Source organism: Patagioenas fasciata, chromosome 8 (assembly GCF_037038585.1).
Source record: "Patagioenas fasciata isolate bPatFas1 chromosome 8, bPatFas1.hap1, whole genome shotgun sequence".
Lineage (NCBI taxonomy): Eukaryota > Metazoa > Chordata > Aves > Columbiformes > Columbidae > Patagioenas > Patagioenas fasciata.
In genome coordinates this window covers 37,209,160-37,228,954 of record NC_092527.1, presented here as the reverse complement: position 1 = coordinate 37,228,954, position 19,795 = coordinate 37,209,160, and the positions used below count along the sequence as shown (strand labels likewise).

General features: G+C 44.8%; 1 protein-coding gene across 1 annotated transcript; it reads right to left on the bottom strand.

Annotated features, from left to right (window-relative positions):
- Positions 1-1,877: 1,877 nt before the first annotated feature.
- BAG3 (BAG cochaperone 3) lies at positions 1,878-18,738 on the bottom strand. Its single transcript, XM_065843874.2, has 4 exons — positions 18,509-18,738; positions 7,167-7,469; positions 4,795-5,175; positions 1,878-3,193 (listed from the first exon to the last, which is right to left on the bottom strand). Exons 1-4 carry the CDS (start codon positions 18,680-18,682, stop codon positions 2,420-2,422), a joined length of 1,632 nt encoding a protein of 543 aa, XP_065699946.1. The 5' UTR covers positions 18,683-18,738; the 3' UTR covers positions 1,878-2,419.
- Positions 18,739-19,795: the final 1,057 nt, after the last annotated feature.

The following is a 19,795-nucleotide window of genomic DNA, read 5'->3' as shown; positions in this document are numbered from 1 at the left end:
CCTCTCCGCTGCCAGCTGCCCACATCATTGGCACCAATGCGAGGAAGCAAGCAGGCTCTGCAAAGGTCAGAAGCTTATAGGCAACAAGTGGGCATCTTCATCTCCTTCCTCCTTTGCTAGTCACTCCTCCTAGCCCATATGAAGAACATGTAGCTACGCTGATGTGTGAAGACATATATGCTGGACTGGGTGTAGTTTAATCTTGAGCAAGAGAGGAAACAAAGAGAGACTATGACTCAGAGCAACCGTCTTCCAGCCAGGCAGCTCCAGGGCAGCCAAATGTACTTTCCCTTATTAGGCCAGATCATGAAACCTTGCTTCGAGTGGTACCCAATTCTGCAGTAGTATCACTGACTTTAATAATCAACTTTTAAAGTACTGCTTAGCAGAATATAACTTTACCCCTAGCTTTGCTTCTTAAAACCTCGCAACTTGTAATTAAATTTTACTCCACCTACTCTGACAAATATTGAATAGTAGAACATGAATCAGGCTCCATTAGGAGTGGATGACATGTTTTAAAAGGATAGCACCTGTTTAGCTTCCTGTAAATACCATGTTTTTATGACTGTAATCTGAATTTCCACATTGCCATCTCAGCTAAGGAGGTGGTTTTGATTCAAATTACTTTAGTGGGCTACTAAGAAAAATGAGAAAGAGACGGGGCCTCATGCGTCCCACAGACCTTGCTTATAGCTCAGTTTTAAGAAGCCATAGCTGATTTTCCTCAATTTTAAGTATTTTTGTTCTGTGATGTCATAACATGTGTCCTCAACTGAAATGTAATCCTGCAGGAGAAATGTCACTGAAGTGAGTTCATCCAAGAATTATGCAGGCAGATTAACTTTCACACCTCTTCTGCTGGAATGCCCACAATGCTGCTCCAAGAGCTGCAGTATTCAAATAGTTATAAGACATTGTGCATCCTTACAGGGTGGTGTTGACCATCAAAATGAAACTAAAAGCAGCATCAACCTTCTACCTACAACTAAGCAGACAGTTCACAGGCCAATTGTTATTTTTAAAACATTTGTTGCATTAAAAATTACATACCATATTGGGCTTTTTAAATAAAGAGTGACAGTTCTAGATGACCACTCTCAACTTGCCTCCTAAAACCAGGTTTTCAGGTGGGTCTAAACCTGATCTCCAATCTAATCTCATGACTCAGAGTATTATTAATTCAATAAGCAATCAATTGCCTTGAGCAGCTATATTAAACTTTTCCCCATAGGCTGTCAGGTGAAAAAGAATTGTTTTACAAATGCAAGGTAAAGGTAACTTGTTGAGTTTGGTCAAGACTCCTTCCTCCTTTGCACTCGTTCCGCACTGGTCTGACTCTGCTGCTTTCATTTTACACAGATGTAGTTGTGTTTTATGCGCCTTGCTTAAGTGTAAGTTGCTAACTCACTTAGAACAACCATGAAGTATTGCTTAAACTGTTCATAAAACAAGAGGACTACCTCTTAATCATATTTGCTCTATGAATACAAAGTGTGTTTGTCTGGAAACTCAGAAGCACTTGCTAATAAAAGGCTAATGACTTCACAGAACAAGATGCTGTAAATTTCTGTAAGACAACAGCAGCAGAAACAGATCTCTTAATTTTATAAACACTTCTGTTAAATGGTGGCTCCCAGGGTAGAAGGAGAAAGAACAAAAAAATGCTAAGCCAAATTATTTCCTTAATCACAAGTGTGATACAGCAATGACATTCAAAGGGAGCGAGTGAATGGAGAAAGGCACATTTTGGTTTTGATGAGAAATCAGCTGTCAGACTTCAACTACAGCGGTGTAACTAAAAGAAATCTCAGGTTAGAAAAGTGTATTTGAAACCAATTACTGCCATTACATTTCCATAAAATCACAAGACTAAATTAGGCTTCTATATTATTTTATTTCCCTCTTAAAGTATAGCATAGAAGTCCTGCACACATATAAATATCCTTACAGTTTCTTACACATTTTCTATCCATCATTACTTAAAGTGCCCAACTGTGAACATTAAAAATAAAAACATTACTGTTAAGAGTGGCTACACTTGTAGAAGGACTGGTATTCTGACAATGCAGGCCACTGATTTTACAAAAATCACCTGCCAAAGAATACATCCTAAACAACACGCATCAATAGTAACCCTGAAGTAGTTGCCTTTTTGTTTTTCTGCTCAGCTGATCTAAAAGTGATTAATATACAGGGTTTGTTTTGAAACGTGTCTTTTACATAGTGTAAGAATAAAGGATAAATGCATTACTTTCTTTCTAGCTCCCTCCTTCCCCCACAAAGTGTTTACTGTGTCCCAAGCTGCTATGTTGATTAAAAACCAATTGAAAAGAGCTCTGGAAATGCATGCAACTTAAAACTCACTTAACCACACTTTAAGTTATACAGTCTGAGAGATTTTAATTTCAGCATGGGGCTACGGTTCAGTTGGATTATTAGATGTGTTTGTCGTGGTGGTGAGATTGGTAAACACTTCTTCCTTAGTTTCAGGCTGATGTCTTTCCATTTTGATTTCCTCTTTAGCATCTTTATTAGTGGTATCTCCCTTGCTCTTGACTACCACAGGTTCGATCTCCATGATCTCCTGTGGTGGTTTAGGCTCTGGCAAATTTGGCTGAAGTCCATCAACCTGAACTGGTTCTGGGACATCTTCTGCTTTCTGTTCAAGTCTTTCCAAAATGTTCTGGACCTTCCTTACACCATCTCTCCTGGCCTGGCGCACATCCGGGCGGCCCTCAGGGTCCACTGAGTCTAGGGCTAGCAACTCTTTGGTCAAATACTCTTCAATCATCAAGTATTTTTTGTCAGTTTTCTTGCCTTCAAAAGAGTCGACTGCCTGCTCGAGCATTTGTACTTTCTCCAGAATTGCCTCCACTTTCAAAACACCAGGATGCTTTTGAGGTTCTCCTGTTTCCACTGTCTTCGGTGTCGCCACTTCTTCAGGCGGAGGCTTTTCCTGTGGGGGAACAATCTTAGCTGGGCAGGGAACCTTTTTATCAGCTTTCTCTGCTGCGGCTGGAGGCTTCTGGGGTGGCAGTTTAGTATCTGGTTCTTGGTGGGTGACCTGAATTGGGATATACGATGATGGGGCCTCATTTGCCGGTGGTGGGACTGCCTTGTTTTCAGGTTTGATTTCAGGAGGTGGGGATGGTCTTGGTGGCTCTTGAGGTGGGACTTGTTGCTGAGAAACCTGGTGAGCAAGGCAAATGTGTGTTGAGATACAATGAACAATGCTCATTTCCTTTTAAAGAACAAGTAACCCAACTAACAACCAGTTCTCTGCACACAAACCAGATGATTATTCTTTCCTGTGCATCGCTGAATTGTACTAGTTTAAAATAAAAACCACTGAGCTGAGGAGGTCCGTTCTTGTTTTCAAGCTATTGCAAATTACAAGCACCAGTCGACTCTCAAAGACATTAAACTTCAACCCACCAAATCCTACCCATGCTCACTAAAACCAGCCCTACAAGCAGTTTTACAAGAGAGGAACTCAGAGCAAAACCCTCACTGATCCAAGTCAGTAAGATCTGGTGCAGCTCACTGCAGCACTGTCAATATTCCATCCTCAGTGTGTCACTGAGAGCTGCTGTTCCTGGAAAAGCTCACTACTTTGAGTTTTAATCACATTTTGGGCCATTCTCATCCCCTTCTTGTTTTCGGGACATTCCCTTTTTCACTAGTGTTTATTTTTCCTGTTTTTACCTTTAGAGCATTTACATGCAGAGGCTACTAAGTCAATCTTATCACACTGTAGCAGTTAGAGACAAACCCTGGGACTACCATAGATCTAAGATGTCAAATCCAAAATCTCTTGATATCGAGATTAGTTTTGAAATCTTACCAGATACCTGGAATTCATGAGATCTGTATTTTCCTTTCCCTGCTACCCCTTCACTTATTTCTACACATATACAGTGATCTTGGAATGGTACTGAGATCCAGCTCTCATGCATTTAGATGGCTGAAGCAAAATATCTATATTTATATTTAAAGCAAATAATGGCCTGCACTGACAATCTGTTACAGCTTTACCCATTACATCTAAAATTTGATTAGGGACCTCAAATTCTCACCTGTCAAAATAAATCAGCATTATAACCTAAAATATACCATTAAATCTGAAGGCTTCATTATTTTGTCCTAGCACTTGTTTTCAAAAATATTAATCTAATTCTGCTCCTGTCATTTTCAATGTGGAATCTCTCCACAGAGGAAATCAAAGCTTGTTTTTATACATAACCCCTTCTACAGACTCACAGTTATCAAGTTCCCAGTAGTCTTTAACTGTTAAGAATTTTAACATGGAAGAAATGTTCAAAGACCAATATGTTCTATCAGCAAGTTCTGGAAGAATAAAAGCTGCAAAACTAGATTTTGCTGATCCTCTTTCTTCATAACTAAAATTCCTTTGTGCATCTGATGCCATCCTAAATGGTTCTGAGACATCAATGAGGTCTATTTACATAGATGCCACAAATCCCACAGATCTGATTTGCTTCTCACAAACATAATGCAACATCAGTGACCTCAGTGTAATTACACCAAATTACATTCTGACAAGAGGAAAATCAAATTGTGTGTTAAATCACATTCCAGTGATCCAATGACTCCACAATCCTGACAGGTGGAAAGGCAGCTTGATGCTAGTAAATTGCCTCAGTATCTCCCAATTTGTTTAAATACAGAAATGGAGACGGCTCTACATGCTTTCATGGTAGCATGAGCCAAGTCTTCAGCTCTAGCCACACGAAATACCTGGCGGGTCATTCCCTTCCCTGTTCTACATACCTGGGGTCTGTCCACAACTGTCTGCACCCTGATGGGAGCCGGGGGCTGGATCTGGGTGGTGACTCTGGCCGGTGAACTTTCGCGGCTCGACGAGCCCCTCTGAGCCACTCTGAACGGGGACTGCGCTCGCATGGGCTTGGGCTCCCGCTCGTCCGGTTGGATTTTGTGAAACACGGGCTGGTGGGCTTGGTATTCGCTCTGCTGGGCCGGGTAGTGTGTTTTCTGTGCCTGATGGTAGACTTGCGTTGGTTGCCGCTGGATGTTTTCGTGGATCACGGGAATTGGAATATAACCACGAGGAAGCTGATGGCTTCCTGCGTTGGGTCTGCCAGAGGGCTGGGGGGAAACCGTTGGAGAATCAGAAGCTCCAGGAGATTGAGGCTGCCATGAAAACAAAACCCATTATTAAATGTTAACAGTTTTGTGCTCACAGTACTTTTCCATTTCCAAAGAGAAAAAGAGGAGATGGACCTAGAAACTGGGCTCATGTTTCCAGCAAAGGATCCACTTCCTTGTTTTTTTGGCCAAGGGCCTCACCAGACAAACCACAGAAGTTGTGAGAGAGCATCATTATAGCAAGTAGAAACTTGAGTTACAGCATTCCCAGCCCTCAAATGAGCAGGGAGTGGATGCCCAGTCAGAATGTTTGCTGCTTTTGCATGGCTGTTCCTGTCTAAACCTGTTAAATTTGAGGCAAACTAAAGTTAAGCAAACAAATTATATGCTGGAGACAAAAACAACCCCCTAACAGAGGCACACAACATTTAGACTTCTGATCCAGGTCAGACTAACAGATATTGGCTTTTTTTAAAGCATGGTATTTGGTAGCAGGCTGTGGCAATGCACATATGGCTAATGCTCCCTTTTACCCTCCTAAGACCTGCCAGCACCTCGGCCCCTTGTCACCAGCATCAAGAGCTGCACCAGCTTAGACCTGGTTGTGGGGCTGCAGTTTGGGGACAGGCAGATTATCTGCTCACAGCTCCCTCCCTCCTCCTGCTATGCCAATCCATCCCCTCACTGACTTTGCACCAACTCCAGCAGTTATCAGGCTATTCTCTCACCAGTTTCACTAAGAAAGAGATAAAAAAACCAGCAAATCCATGAGGAAATAATTACACAGCCCAGTGAAAGGTCAGGTCAGACTGGAGCAGGACAGAGGCAAGAGAAGTGCAGGCAAGGAAGGGGAGCAAGACCTCTCTTTCTGGTGCTGGTGAATGGCTCAGCTGCCCACAAAAAAGTGACTTTAAATAAATACATGCTGGTACCCATCACTGCCACTACTGGTGGCCTTGTCAACAGGGGGTTTAAAGGCAGAATCACAGGCTCAGTTGATGTGCTGCCTGAGTTTGTAACACCAAGTTCTGAGGTCCTCAGTAGTTATCTCAGAGGACTTCAGTGAGAGGCACAGAAAACATACTCCTGAAGGCACTCTGCGGACAAAATAAAGCGTATTCCCAACTGTACAGTGTTGGAGAAGGAAAAGCTGAGCCTCTCGTCCTGGCACTGCATTGTTAGTCCAGTCAGCTGAGAAACCTGCTAACAGAATTTTAATTACATTGTTCAGACTCCAAACAGGTTTCAGAGCCACCACTGCAGAATTACAGACCTGGTGATGTATTTTCAGCTTGGTGAAGGCTGAATTTCCTGCTCATCTTTGACTAAAAATGAGGTTGATATTTCCATATTTACAAGAATACCAATTCTGCTAATTGTCTAGGAACAGGCAAACCAAATTCCTACATTTTGAAACACAAAGCAAGCAGGGTGACTATGTATTTTTTTTAAAGCTCATAGTTTGGAAGTATTTGAACATGCCACTGAGGGACAAAAATACTTTACAATTCAATTTTAAAGCTGTATATATGTAAATCTATACACTTACAACAACCAAAGCATTCAATTGGAAAGGAAAGATCACAGCACTACAACTTCTAAGCCAGCCTGAGTTATTAGCTAACTGACCACTTTTATTTTCTTCTCTCCCACTTTGTTCTCTTCAGCTTCTGACTCATGGTGCAGAACACAAGAGACCTGTCTGTATCCTCCGCTTGTCGGGGAACCAGCACAAGCCCCAAAACAACCCAGCCCTGCTGCAGGACCTGCGGGGCTCAGAGGCTCCTCTTTTTACAGAAGCCATTTACACGCATTTGCTTCTGCAGAATCATTCCCTAATGAAAGCGAGCGATGCTAGAAAAACATTACACATTTATGCTGCCATGACTGTGCACTTTCGCATTTTCATACTTTGGGGGTGTTGGGGAAAATGTAATCCTGTGGTAAGTGTGGCTTTTCTGAGGGATGAACCACCCGTGTGACATTCAGGTCACAAATGCTGCAAAGACCACACCCCAGCAACACTGACAAGTTACCTCGGGTCCGTGTGTGGCCGGCGCTGGGGCTGCTGCAGCTGCCGTTGTCTGTCCACATTGTTTATCTGGTTGAGAAGCCTCCGCCGGTCCCCTTGGAGGTGTCTGTGCCTGCGCCGTGGGGGGCACAGCTTCTGTCTTGTATCGCTGCGGAGCAGCAAAGCACGGGTGCTGCTGCCTGCCGTCGATGCCCTCGTGGATGACGGGGATGGGGATGTAGCCAGCCCGGAGCTTGGGGTATCCCATGTTTCCTTCTCTTGCTGCTGGCTGCTTGGGAGACGGACCGTTTGCTGATGACTGGCCTTCCTAGGAGTTAAAAACACCACATAGCACTTGCTGGTAACTCAGCTCAATGCATTTAGTAAGAAAAAACTGCCCTAAAGGTCTGTTCTAAAAGCAGTATCAGCTTCTGCACAAGTTCAGACCCTCTTGGGTCCACGGGGGGCAGCTAACAGCAGGAGCTAACAGCCCAGATCTGCAGGCCAGAGAAAAGAGGAAGCTTAATGATCTGCTTATTCTCATAAATGCCAATTTGGGATTTAAAATACCTAATTACAACAGGATTTCCTATTTAGCATGCGTTACTCATATTTAGCCACCAGCCCACCCCCTTCAGATGGGGCTTTTCCAATTCAAACAAGTGTCCCTGGGACCAGAGACATTTCCTCAGCACCTCTCAGAACCCACCCACCCCGTGCCATAGATGACATCTGAAAAGATGCTTTCAAGGAAGCCTAATCCCATCAGAAGCACAATGTTTGTTGATATTGTTCATCCCACTGGCTCTTTAAAGAGTGACTGATGCTGTGTACTGAAGAATGTATTCACTTTCAGCTAGGGGAGGATCTGGCTCAGTAAATATTGAGAGAGAGGGGAAGGCAAGACAGCATAGTACAATAAAGAGGAAAAGGCTGAAAAACAAGATAAAAGAAATGTCTGTGTTGTCTGAATACGCTCACTGGACAATGTCAAAGCTCTGGCAAAGGTGGAAGCAGTTTGTACTAAGAGCCCTCGCAAGTGCTCTAGTAAGTTCTTCCTGCATCGGTCATTCTATTTTGAGGCCCTGCGAGGGCCAAGTTCCAGATGTATCTCTAAGTCAGATCATATAACAAGCACCTCTGTCATTCAGAGGGTAATGTCATTATTCAGTAAGAGGAGAATTTAATAAGGGGACATATGGTGCAAGTGTTGGAAACCCTATTTTTAAAAGAGGTGTTTAAGCTGCAAAAATATTTCATGTCACTTCTGTACATATTAATATTCTAATTTATCAAGAATTAACTACTTTACCAACCAGATTTTGAGTGTTCTTCCTATATGAAAGTATCCCCTCAAAAAGTAATTTCTCAGAATTCCTACAAGCAATGAAACTGCAGAGAATAAAGGCTATTATTTAGGCAAGTTAATAAAATAATATGTACTGAAAGGAACAAGTTCAAAGTCAGAGCCCTGATGTTCCATTTCCTTTTATTCCTTAAAAAAAAAAAAAACCTCCACAAAGGAAAAATTCTGAAAGCAGCAGAGAGGCGAGCCAGGCTTAAAAAGTCTGCGCAGAGCAGTAATTCGAAGTTGGCATTTCCAGCTGCAGAACAAGGACGATCTCACGCCAAGGTCTGCGCCGGATCCACCACCAACAGAGTCATTTTAAATTCACCCTACCAGGAAAGCACACGGCTCTGCTCAACATCCAGGGGCTGCAGGAGCCCGAGGACCCACAAGCGCTGACCAGTTCACCTTCTACCAGCACAGCCCTGAACGCAGCTCTGCCGGCAGCCATCCCTCCAGGACCCGAGGGACGTACAGTTACGCCAGCGAACTGCGTCTGCTGGAAAATAAATTGGAGGTGCGCTCAGCCAGCAACAATGCGAGGCCGCGTCAGAGCCAAATGTCTGCCGGGCAAGCGGAGCCGCGCGGGCTGCCGGGCGGGGAGGGAAACTGATGATTCGACAGTCGGAAGAAGCACCTTGCCGCCCGGCGCTGACTCCGGGCATTTCTGCGCCCGGCGCGCACCAGCTGCTCCGCAGTCTCCCTGACCGAGGGAGCGGTGTAACCTGAGAGCTCTCGGCCAGCCACCCCACCTCAGGCATGGCTCCCACCGCTATAAAAAGGAGATTCACTCACTTCCAGCACTGTCAGACCCGCTGCAGGAAGGGTCGGTGCTGGAAAGGGTTTAGGAGCTGGGTGGGCCGAACAGCACCTACAGATGCCCTGACGTGAGACGGATCCTCAGCCATGGATGCTCCACTCCGCTCCACTCCACCTGGGTACGTGACTGATCTGCAAGGAGGCTGGAGCATGGAGGCGGTTGGTCTCTTCTCCCAAGTAGCAAGAGGGAATGGCCTCAAGTTGTGCCAGGAAAGTTTAGATTGGATATTAGGAACAAATTCTTCCTGGAAAGGGTTGTCAGGCATTGGAACAGGCTGCCCAGGGCAGTGGTGGAGTCACCATCCCTGGAGGGGTTAGGCCTTTAGACAAGGCTCTTGGGGACATGGTTTAGTGCTCGAGTTAGGTTACGTTAGAGTTGGACTTGATGATCCTGAGGGTCTCTTCCAACCGAAATGATTCTATGCCCAATTGCCAGCTCCTGTCTCTGGGCATTTTAGGGCTCTGCAATGTTTTGAACTGCTCCACTTGGGATTAAAGCCCTTCAACCTTCAACCACAGCGACAAATCCTTGCCAAGGCTTCGATACGGACAGTGTCCCACTGCCCACGCTCCATGAACCCCTTCCTAGGAGTCTGACCACAGGCTTCCCCTCCCTTGTCTTCATTTTCAGACCCTTGAGGCTGCCCTTGTTTTGAACCATCTTAGCAACCTGAGAAATCCGCTTGGTAAGAAATACAAAAACAGCAGCCCGAAAACAGAAAAATCAGGTTCGACTGCTTTTTCAAACAATTCAGTTTATATCTGAAGTGAAACTTTTGGCAAGTTTAATACTCTTTTTAGTGGAAACACTAGCCCCTCTTTAAGAGCCACAGCACAAACTACACTCTCATAATTTGTCATTTATTCTGGCAGCTTCAAAAAAGCTACACTGCTCCCGCAGAAAGTTAGCATTTCAAGCTGCTGCTTTGCACCAGGGTTTTTTTAACCCTGTATTCAGGTGGAATAACCACAGAGGACTTGTGTATGTGTGTGTCTCTTACCAGTGCAGTCATATTGGAGCAGAGGAACAAATGCAATGTCCCTTTTTTTCCCACCACCAGTAGCTCTGAGGCAGAGATGAGATTTAGGAAAGGTGCTCCCACAACTGCCCTTCCTAATCCACGTTGTTCTCTTCAACACTTAATTCATATTTAACTCTATCAACAGTTTATGATGTTTGCTAGTCCTATGTCCATGACACGCACAAGGTGTGCAAGGGAGACCTGTGTTTCCAGCCTGGACAAACAGGTTCTGGAAGATGTGAGGAGAAGCGCAACTGTGCCTGGGGACACAGGCAAGGAGAGAGAAATGGAATCGAGCTCTGAAAAATATCTGTCGTAATGCTATGGAGAAGATTCATGGTTTCCCTCTGAACATTTTCATTCCTAAGTTTCACCAGATAGCCAGCCAGGAGACCAAAAATGTCTATTTTTTGTTTTCACTTGCCTTCTATCAAACACAGTTCTTGCTCATTATATTAACAAACATCTGATCTGAAAAAGCCCACAGTTCACATTTAACACAAATTTGCACAAAGAGATACAACCAATAAATGAATTATAAGCCTTAGTCCATCACCCTTCCCAGTTTAAGTATAAAAAACAGGAGCCCAACTCAGAAGTCCATTTCTCCTGCCCTCATCCAAGGAAACAAGTTCTTTGACACTAAAATTGAAAGTAATTATACACAACAGAATATTGATTAATTTTCCCATAGGTAGCATTGACAATCAGCACTGCAGGAAACCTGGCTGTGATCACACATTTTATATTTAAGGGACAGAATCCCTAAAAGGAGGAGGAACACGAAGATGCAAAAAACAAACTCTGGAGCAGGTCAGAAGTTTCAACAACAGTGCTGGCCTACACACTTTGGGTGGCCTGAACCAACACCAGAAATTCAGACCAAATCCACCCTCTTAGTAGGTGCCAGCGCTCCCACCTCTGGGGACGAGGACACGCGTTTCTGTTGTGAGGCCATCACCACGATAAATAAAGGTGCAGCCAGCACACTTGTGCAACTGGAAAAAAACACTTCATACCCCCCACATCCTACTTTTGGCTTCCCCCGGGAAGGGCACAGTCAGGAGGGATGCTAAAATCCTCAAACTTTGCTCAGATTTTAAATGAGTTCTGACACTGAGTGCCAATGGAATAATAATCTTTAAAAAGTGACAGCAAAATGGAGCCTTGCAAAGAAATTCACAGCTGTGGCATCTGTCTGGTGTGGACAACGGTGTAATGTGCCCAGTGACTGCTCCAGTGTTATTCCACACCGAAACACAGAAACCTGCAAATCCAGTCACTGCTGATACCAGCAAATTGCCACTGAAGTCATCCAGATGGCTGTACCAATAGAATTACATTTGTCAGAATATTCTGTATGCACACTAGACTACTTGAATAGTTGTATCAAACTTGGAATCTCCCTTCTGAGACTGGCTGCATAATACATTTTTCATTCCTCTTATACTGCTCTACAGAAAAAGGTAAAAAGCAAGTTCTGCTGCCATCATATTCTTGCGTTTTTCTTGACCTGTACTGATATTATTTATAGTACAGTGAGTTGGGTTCTCTAAAGCACGTACGTATAATATTATACACACATGTAGCACCTCTGTAGCTCTCACAGAGCAGCAGTGTCAATATTAAAATTATAATTGTTTTGTAAGTATTATATAGCAAAGCAACACAAATATTAAGAGCATTACCAAAAGATTAAATATCACTCTCTGTACACAAACAGAAGGTTTGCTGACTTCAGTACAGTTCTGAACTTTTAAGCTGCTGCTGTAAAGAGTAGCACACAAATATAAGTATTCTGGTTGCTCAAGTGACTGAGAAAATGGCAGTATCTGACAAAAGCTGACTAGAGAGCATGCTTCCCATTACTTCAAGCCTGGATCCTATATATTTAGGAAGAAGGGAGCAGTATGATCCTGTTCCGTCACAACAGAACACAAGATAACTAAAAGGAGTGATAGAAATACAGCTAAGTTTTCTTTGCACAGAAATCTGGCATGTCAGTAGTACCTAATATTCAAACCTAAGGATGTAGAAATTCTGATTAAAAAAAAACAAACAGCATTTTATGGCACAGAAAGGCAAAACCATTCACCATTAGAACTGGATTCCATATCCACTTGTATTTTACTTTTGCCCAGACTTTTTTTTTCCCTTTTCTATTGCAGAAACCAGATAAATCAACACTACTACACTGGCTTTGCTACCAACAGCAATCAGTATATGCAAGTATTTCTAAAAAAATTCTCAACAGTGCTTTGAGTTTAACCATATGAATAGCACAACATTACCATAAGTAGGTTTCATACATATACAGGAGAGAAGGTGGAAAGTGAGTTGCTCTCAGGGCTTCCTACCACTGTGCTCCAGCCACTGAAGTTTTTTACATTCTCACTCTTTTACTCACAATTTGCACTTAAATATATAGACTGAGCACATAGGCATTTGAGCAAGATATCATTAGCTAATGACCGATGGAAACCGTGAATAAGCTCCGTCGCATGAGCTGTGTCAGTGGAACTTCGTGTCCGTCACATCACGTAACCCATTTATACACCAAGCTGTGTTTGATGTTTTACGTTTTGAATGCTGAGTTTTATTTCCTAACACACATGTGTAGGCAAACAGGCCTTTTGTTCTCTCTTATAATTACCACGTTGTATTATACAAGTATTACATTAAGGTATGCTCTGATGGAGCGCAATGACGTCACTAGAACAAACACTATGAGAAACTGAAGGAGAAATCCAATACTCAACTTTCCACAATGGAGAGCCTTACTGGAGCAAACATGTTGGTTATCTTACACACTAATCTTGTTTCAGGAACTAAAACTGTTCTTTTTATCACTAAGATGATTCTTTCTTAAGCTCAAATGCTTTGGCGCAGACATGAAGACACTTGTCCTCTATGCCCACGAGTGGAAGTTGGTGCACGCACAGAGAGCGTCCGATGGGCCAAACTGAACATGTTCAGTTGCTCTTAGGAGAGAGCTGGCATCCTATCAGCTTTAATGGACGGGGTTGAAGAAAAGCCCTGCAGAGTGCTAACAGAAATCTCCTTGTCAAGAGTGATGAGAATGACAAACCTGATTCAGTTATTTCTGTTCACTGCCTGCTTACCTAAGATCCAGGTGGTCAACATGTTGCTTTCCTGCTCTTAGCTCTCAGCCAGAAATTTGAAACACAGAAGAAAGCACAAACCTCAGGAATTAGCAGAACAACACCCCCCATAAAAAGGAGAATAGGTAGCTAACAATTCAAGAGTCAATTGTGAATGCTGCAAGTTATAGCCAGGGTCTACATTTTCATCTAAACTTCACGTTGCACACAGCAGTCTTCTGAGTTCACTTCCTTAAGCAGCAGTTTTCCAACACTATAAAAACACTTGCTACACTGCACCCTTTTTATCAATTATAAGGCTTTGCCATCAGCCATAAAAACGCACTTCTGCGCCACCTGACCTACTGGGTGATGTTAGACAAGTCACTTCACCACCCCACGTCTCATTTGCCTGCCTGTAAAAACCAAGAAGGAAAAAATAACAAGAATCGAACCAACAGCTTCTGCAGCATATTTGAAGATACAGCATTTTGTCTGTAATTAAATAATGTAATTTGTGCAAACAAGCCATTTCTTCTACTTCATATCTAACTTGGCATGAAGAGGGGGCATATCTGCCACAGAGAAAGGGGAGACAGAGCTCACCTAGAGTGATACTGTCTAAATACCCTGAAGTGTATTGGATCGTTACCTGTCTTATCATAGCTCAAGTGGGAACAATTCTATTTTTGCCATGTGATTATGGGAACATCCTGCCTGTGTATAAGTTGTAGGTGTTAAAACTGTGATTTCTGGCTAAGAACGCTGCCACCTGGCACAAGTATTCTTCCTCCTTTAGATAAGAGATGCGCTGTGTCAGGAGACAAAGAACCATGGAAGACCTTCCTTGCTTTTCCTCTTGCATGACTGCCCAGACACCGCCATGTTATTACCAGCATCACATCTGTGTTCTTTTTCTTATTTCTAATTTGGTCCACCCCTTGTTTTCAGATTGATATCCCATAAATTAACTCCCTATGTTCTATCAAGGCGGAGGCTTTAAATAAGCAGCTTCAGGGGATGTGAACAAAGACGGTACACAACCCTCCAAAAATCCCCTACTGGTGTTTTACATCATATAAACCAATAACTAACTTGTTAAGGGACAATTGAACTGTACACCTGGCAGAATGCACGTAAGTAATGTAAAAAACACGGCAGGTACAAGAGACCTAAGTTGTTCTCTAGTCTTGCATTCCCTTCCACAGATGTGAACCACTGCAAAAGACACAGACTTTCAGAGAGATCGTATCCAACTTTCAATGCAATTTGTAATTTGGTTTACCAAGAATTTTTCAGTCAACCCGAATGTGAGAAGTCAGTGCTCGAAAATAAGTTCACTGCTAAAGAGATGGGAATTGAGTGACTCAAGACTTATTTGGGGAAGCAGAGAGAAAAGAGATGCAACAGTCACGGAGTAACTAACAGGAAGGGTGCGAATGGAAGCTGAGGTGCTGTTAGTTGTTCCCCAAATACCACCAAAGCCATCAGTACCAGGGTAAGACGGCTGCTTCTTCCTTTGTTTAGACCAATTATATCACTTTTATGACTGCTCCCGGACTTCGTGGCTGGCTGGTACAGCTTTTATCTCAAACCCAAGGCATTAGTGAGCTATTGATCATTGTGATATTAGTTCAGGGAAGCTCAGCGCAGTCAATTCCTTTCCTCTATTTTTAGTTGCAGTATTTCCCATTGGGTTTACTGGATGTGGAAACATATGGAGGGGGCATCAATATACACTTATACAAGCCTTTTTTCTGTTTTCTTCTTTAAATGTAATCTATTTTATCAACACTTTGGGGAATACCAAGTAAATAATTTAACACTGTAAGACAGTCGTGCAGAAAGTATGCCAAGCGTACGTCAACACATGAAAACATCGCTAGTAAAGGCTTTTTTAATAGAAGTATGCATACACATGCTTCATTATATTGATTGTACCTTGAACTCTGAATTATTTACTATCAACAAATTAGACACTTGAAAAAAATCATTAGGCTACCAAGAGGTTTTGATGGTCTCGTTAATGTTTTTCAGTCATATGCAAAGTCATGGCTGGTTTCTCACTGGAGCACAGCAAGAGATTTGTTGTTCTTTCTCAAAAAGGTCTTCCCAGTCCAGCCTTATACTGCAGTGATTCCTAACAAGTAACAGATCTAAACATGCAGAGGAAGGACACACATCCTTCATGTGGGTAGAAAAAAGGCCAGGCTGAATGAGAGAATAAAATAAAGGCACCTGAGTTGATCTAAAATACATAGTTAAACGCAAAATCAAGGTCTGGTTCCTTCCATTTAAAATGGCTCTGTCATGGTTAAAATTTTAGAAGAGCCATTTCTTCTTTTACCTGATGGTACATCTGGTACAGCTGCCTGCAGTCAGCATAGTCTGCTTGTTCTCCACTTACTGTGTAATATCTCATTTTGTTGTCTAGGTCTCTTCAAAATGGAACAAATATTCAAAGAGAATATTGGTAAGTACATTGTAAGGGTTACGTAAAGACCATCATATAAGTGATCAAAAAAATCATTAGTTTCACAGGCTGAATTCAGTGAAAGGCAGCGACAAGTTTGTTCTTTGTATAATCATCCTTGGAAAGATGCATTAAGTCTGACACACGCACTCAGCTTTTGCAGTTCACAGATCACTCCTAAAATCCCCAAGTTCTCATTCGAGCTAGACCAAGAATGAGGGAAATCAGAAAGCTGTTCATATCTAGTCTCCCTTTCTGCCTACATCTGTCATTTTGTCCTTCCGACCTGTTTAGGTTAAAAAGAAGAAAAGTCCAATGCCTTCAAAAATCACTGCTAGATTTGAAATTTAATGTCAGTAGGCAATCCATCTTCTTTGGCATTGTTTAACCAAGAAAATATTACTTTAAAAATACTTTCCTTGGGTCTGAGATTCTTTTGTTAAATAGTACCTGTCCGTGTGAAATATACTGGCAATTAACAACGATTTCAGAAGCCGTTCATTAACTCCAGCAGATATTCTAAAAGTAAGGCTCTGACAACTGACCACTTCTACCTCCATAAACTGGAGGCTTTTTTCATTGAGCAACATCTGCCTGGAACTCCCCAAAATCCCGTTTTCTATTTTCAGCTCCGAAAGCATTTCCCTCTCTCTCAATGAGGGATCCCGAAGCATGAGCACATTCCTGCTGATACCGAGCAGCAACACATTTTCCCGTTTGGAAAAAAGTGCGTCCCACAAAAGCCACTCAAAAGCAGGTGCAACTTTCTCCATCCGCAATAACCCTTCCCAGTTGGCAGCAGAGGAGGCACTTTGCATTACCACAGATTTCACATCAGAGAGGGCCGAAAATTTGTTTCAGGCACCCACTCAGGCAGAGGACTGATCCATCCAAGCACTTCAGACTGTTTTCACACAATTATCAAAAGTAGCTTAAATGTGACTTCCCTGTCAAATGGGTTCAAGCGGTATTTCCGTAACAAAAGCCTTTGAGTAAACAGCCCACTTCCCTTCTCAAGTATGTTTTATGGTTATGAAAAAAATCCTATTTATTATGTTTTTGCCAAAACAAACACTGTTAACAGGTGCCTCATTATACCAAGAAGGTGGTGCCTCCAAAACGGAGTTAGAAAGCACTTTTTCCTATGCCAGTCTCAACATTCATGTTATCAAATCACATTTTTTTAAGATCTCTTTGTATTATTACTAGAATCATGTTGTTTATTTATAGATCAAATTAAATAGCCGTTGAAAAGGGGGTTAAAGGATACGTTTTGTCAATTATGATTCATTAAAACACTTTATGAATGCAGCTCCAGTGGGTTCCGGGATTTGGTTGCGGTGCCAGAGACAAGAACGTCCCTTTCAACACCCGGCTGCTCCTACACCGATCCCTCAGTCACAGCCCGCACTCACGAACTGGGCAATTACTATTTTAAGCAACATTAAGTTCTTAAAATAATAACACTAACTGAGTGCTTTGATCCTCACGTTTTATGTAAGGCTACAGGAGAAAATCTGCAGCGAGTATGTCGCGGATACATTGTAGAAGACAGCAAGTATGCTGAGGATACATGAGGAAGACAGCACGTATCTCCCAAGCGGTGTAATTTTTTATATGTTTAGCACACAATTTGGGGGGTGCTGCTCAAGCGGCGCCCAGCAGCGTTTCCCTTGCAGGCCCCGAGCGCGGTGAGGCGCGCACTGCCCGGGCAGGGGGAGCCGCCGGCTCCCGGGCCCGTGTCCCGTTCACCCCGCCGGCTCCCGGGCCCGTGTCCCGTTCTCCCGGGCCCGTGTCCCGCTCCCCGCGCCGGCTCCCGGGCCCGTGTCCCCGTTTCCAGCGACAGGCAGCTCCGGGCCCCCTGCCAGCCGCCCCCGCCTCTCCCGGCGCCGGCCCCGGCGGGCACCCCAGGCCAAGCCCAGCCGGGCCGGCACGGAGCGATGCTGCTCGCATTAAAACCCCGCGAGAATCCTTTTCCACACCAGACAACTTCTAGTTCAGCTCAAGTTTCCAGCACTTTCTGCCTACGCTGGGAAAACAGCAGCGCGGGTCAAAAGGCTGAATTCCCCCAAACCGAGAAAGTTTGACCTGAAAGCCTGAGGGCCCCGACAAAATCACAACCGCGCTCCCCTCCGCGCCTCTCCTTCCATGGACATATTTGGACTAAGATAGGGCTTTTCTCTGAGCATGCTTGAGAACATAACCAGACCAGACAGCTACTGAGATAGTTTGTGACCAGGAAAAAAAAAAAAAAGAAAGCAAAACTTTTTAAGTAGTTTGAGTTTCTTGTTTTTTAAGGGCACTCATTGTTTGGGCTGCTCACAGCTGCAAAATAAATCAACGTTCGCGTCTTCCCTGGCAGGCCGGGTGGACTTAACCAACTTTAAATAAACATTACAGGGCCGAGGTATCAAATGATTTAATGCACAAAAAAGGGACTGCAGTGCGTCAGAGACAAAAGGCAGCTCCTGCCCTCACTGCATTGCCATCCGCTGGGGGCAGCGCCCGATCCCCCCCCACCCCGGGCCGCCCCCTCCCGCCGCGCCCCTCCGGGCCGGGACACCGAGCCGGGACGCGGGGCCGGGACGGTCCCGCCCGCCGTACCTGCGGCGCCGCTGCCCGCACCCGCGGGTCGCTCCAGGTGGTAGTGCGGCTGTTGTGATCCACGAAGAAGGGCCAGCCCGTCTGCGGGTCGATCTTGATCTCCCAGCCGGGGGGCAGCGGCTCAGCGCTGCCCTCCATCTGCGGCGGCGGCGGGGACTGCGCGGCGGCGCTCATGGCGGGCCGGGACCGCGACCGGGACCGTACCGTGCGGGGTTCCCAATGGCGGGCGGGGGCGCCGGGCCGGCGGCTTTATCCGCCGCGGGGCGGGGGGGCGGAGGCGCGGGGCTGGAAGTGTCTGGAAACGGCGGCGCTGGGGGCGGTGGCGGAGGAGGGACGAGGGACCGGGGGGAGGGACGCGGAGGAGGAGGAACGCGGAGAAGCTGGCCGGGCTGGAAACTTCTGGTTGTCTCCAGCACGGCTCGGCTGGCCCGGGGGTGACCGGACGCGTCTCCCCGGGGCCGGGTCGTGCGACCCCAAACGCGGGCGGCCCCGGTTCCCTTTGCCCCAGCGGCAGCGCAGTCGCTCTGCAGGGCCGCTCAGCGGGAACACGCGTGGGGAAGTGCATGTGCGGCACAGAGCTGCTTTGCTGCTGTGCGCAGCGCCTGCCGCAGCTCCGGGCTGGCACCTCGTACCCTGCGTGCTGGGCAATGGGTGTCCGCGGAGAATCCACAGCCCTCCCGCACCTCACCCTGTCCTTTGGTGGGGACACGGTCACCTGTCAATTCCTTCCTGCTGCCCCGTGTATTGAGCAAAAGCAAAAAGCTCCTTCCTCCGTGACTGGTAATTCAAAGTTATTATGAACAAATTGCAAAAACAATGTTTCTTCCCAAAGAAGGGTGCGGACAGGTGTTGTTCTTCAGATTCAACTGGTTTAAACTTTCTCCGCTGTTTGTGGATATGTGTCTGTTGCACTTAGAAACGCATCTGAAGGCAAAGGATGTGAGCTTTAAAATGATCTTTCTCCACGGGTGCTTTGTCAGCGTGTTATGCACTCAATGTGTTTAGTTTGAGGTAACTGCCTCACAATTACACCACCCGTGGTCATCTGACAGTCACACCAACAGCCACAGGTGCCGGTTGATAGTTACTTTAACTAGAAGACTGAATGCACAGTGTCTTTCAAGTGCAGACGGTACCTGCTGCAAAGCTGTTTGCTTCACGGAATTAAAGGTATGCATTTATCGGAGATAGATGCTCATTACCAAAGTATCTCTTTAGCTTCAGAAAAACCTGCCTGTTCACAGCCCTGGGGACAGTCGGGATCTCCTCCAGCTCCGGGCAGGGTCA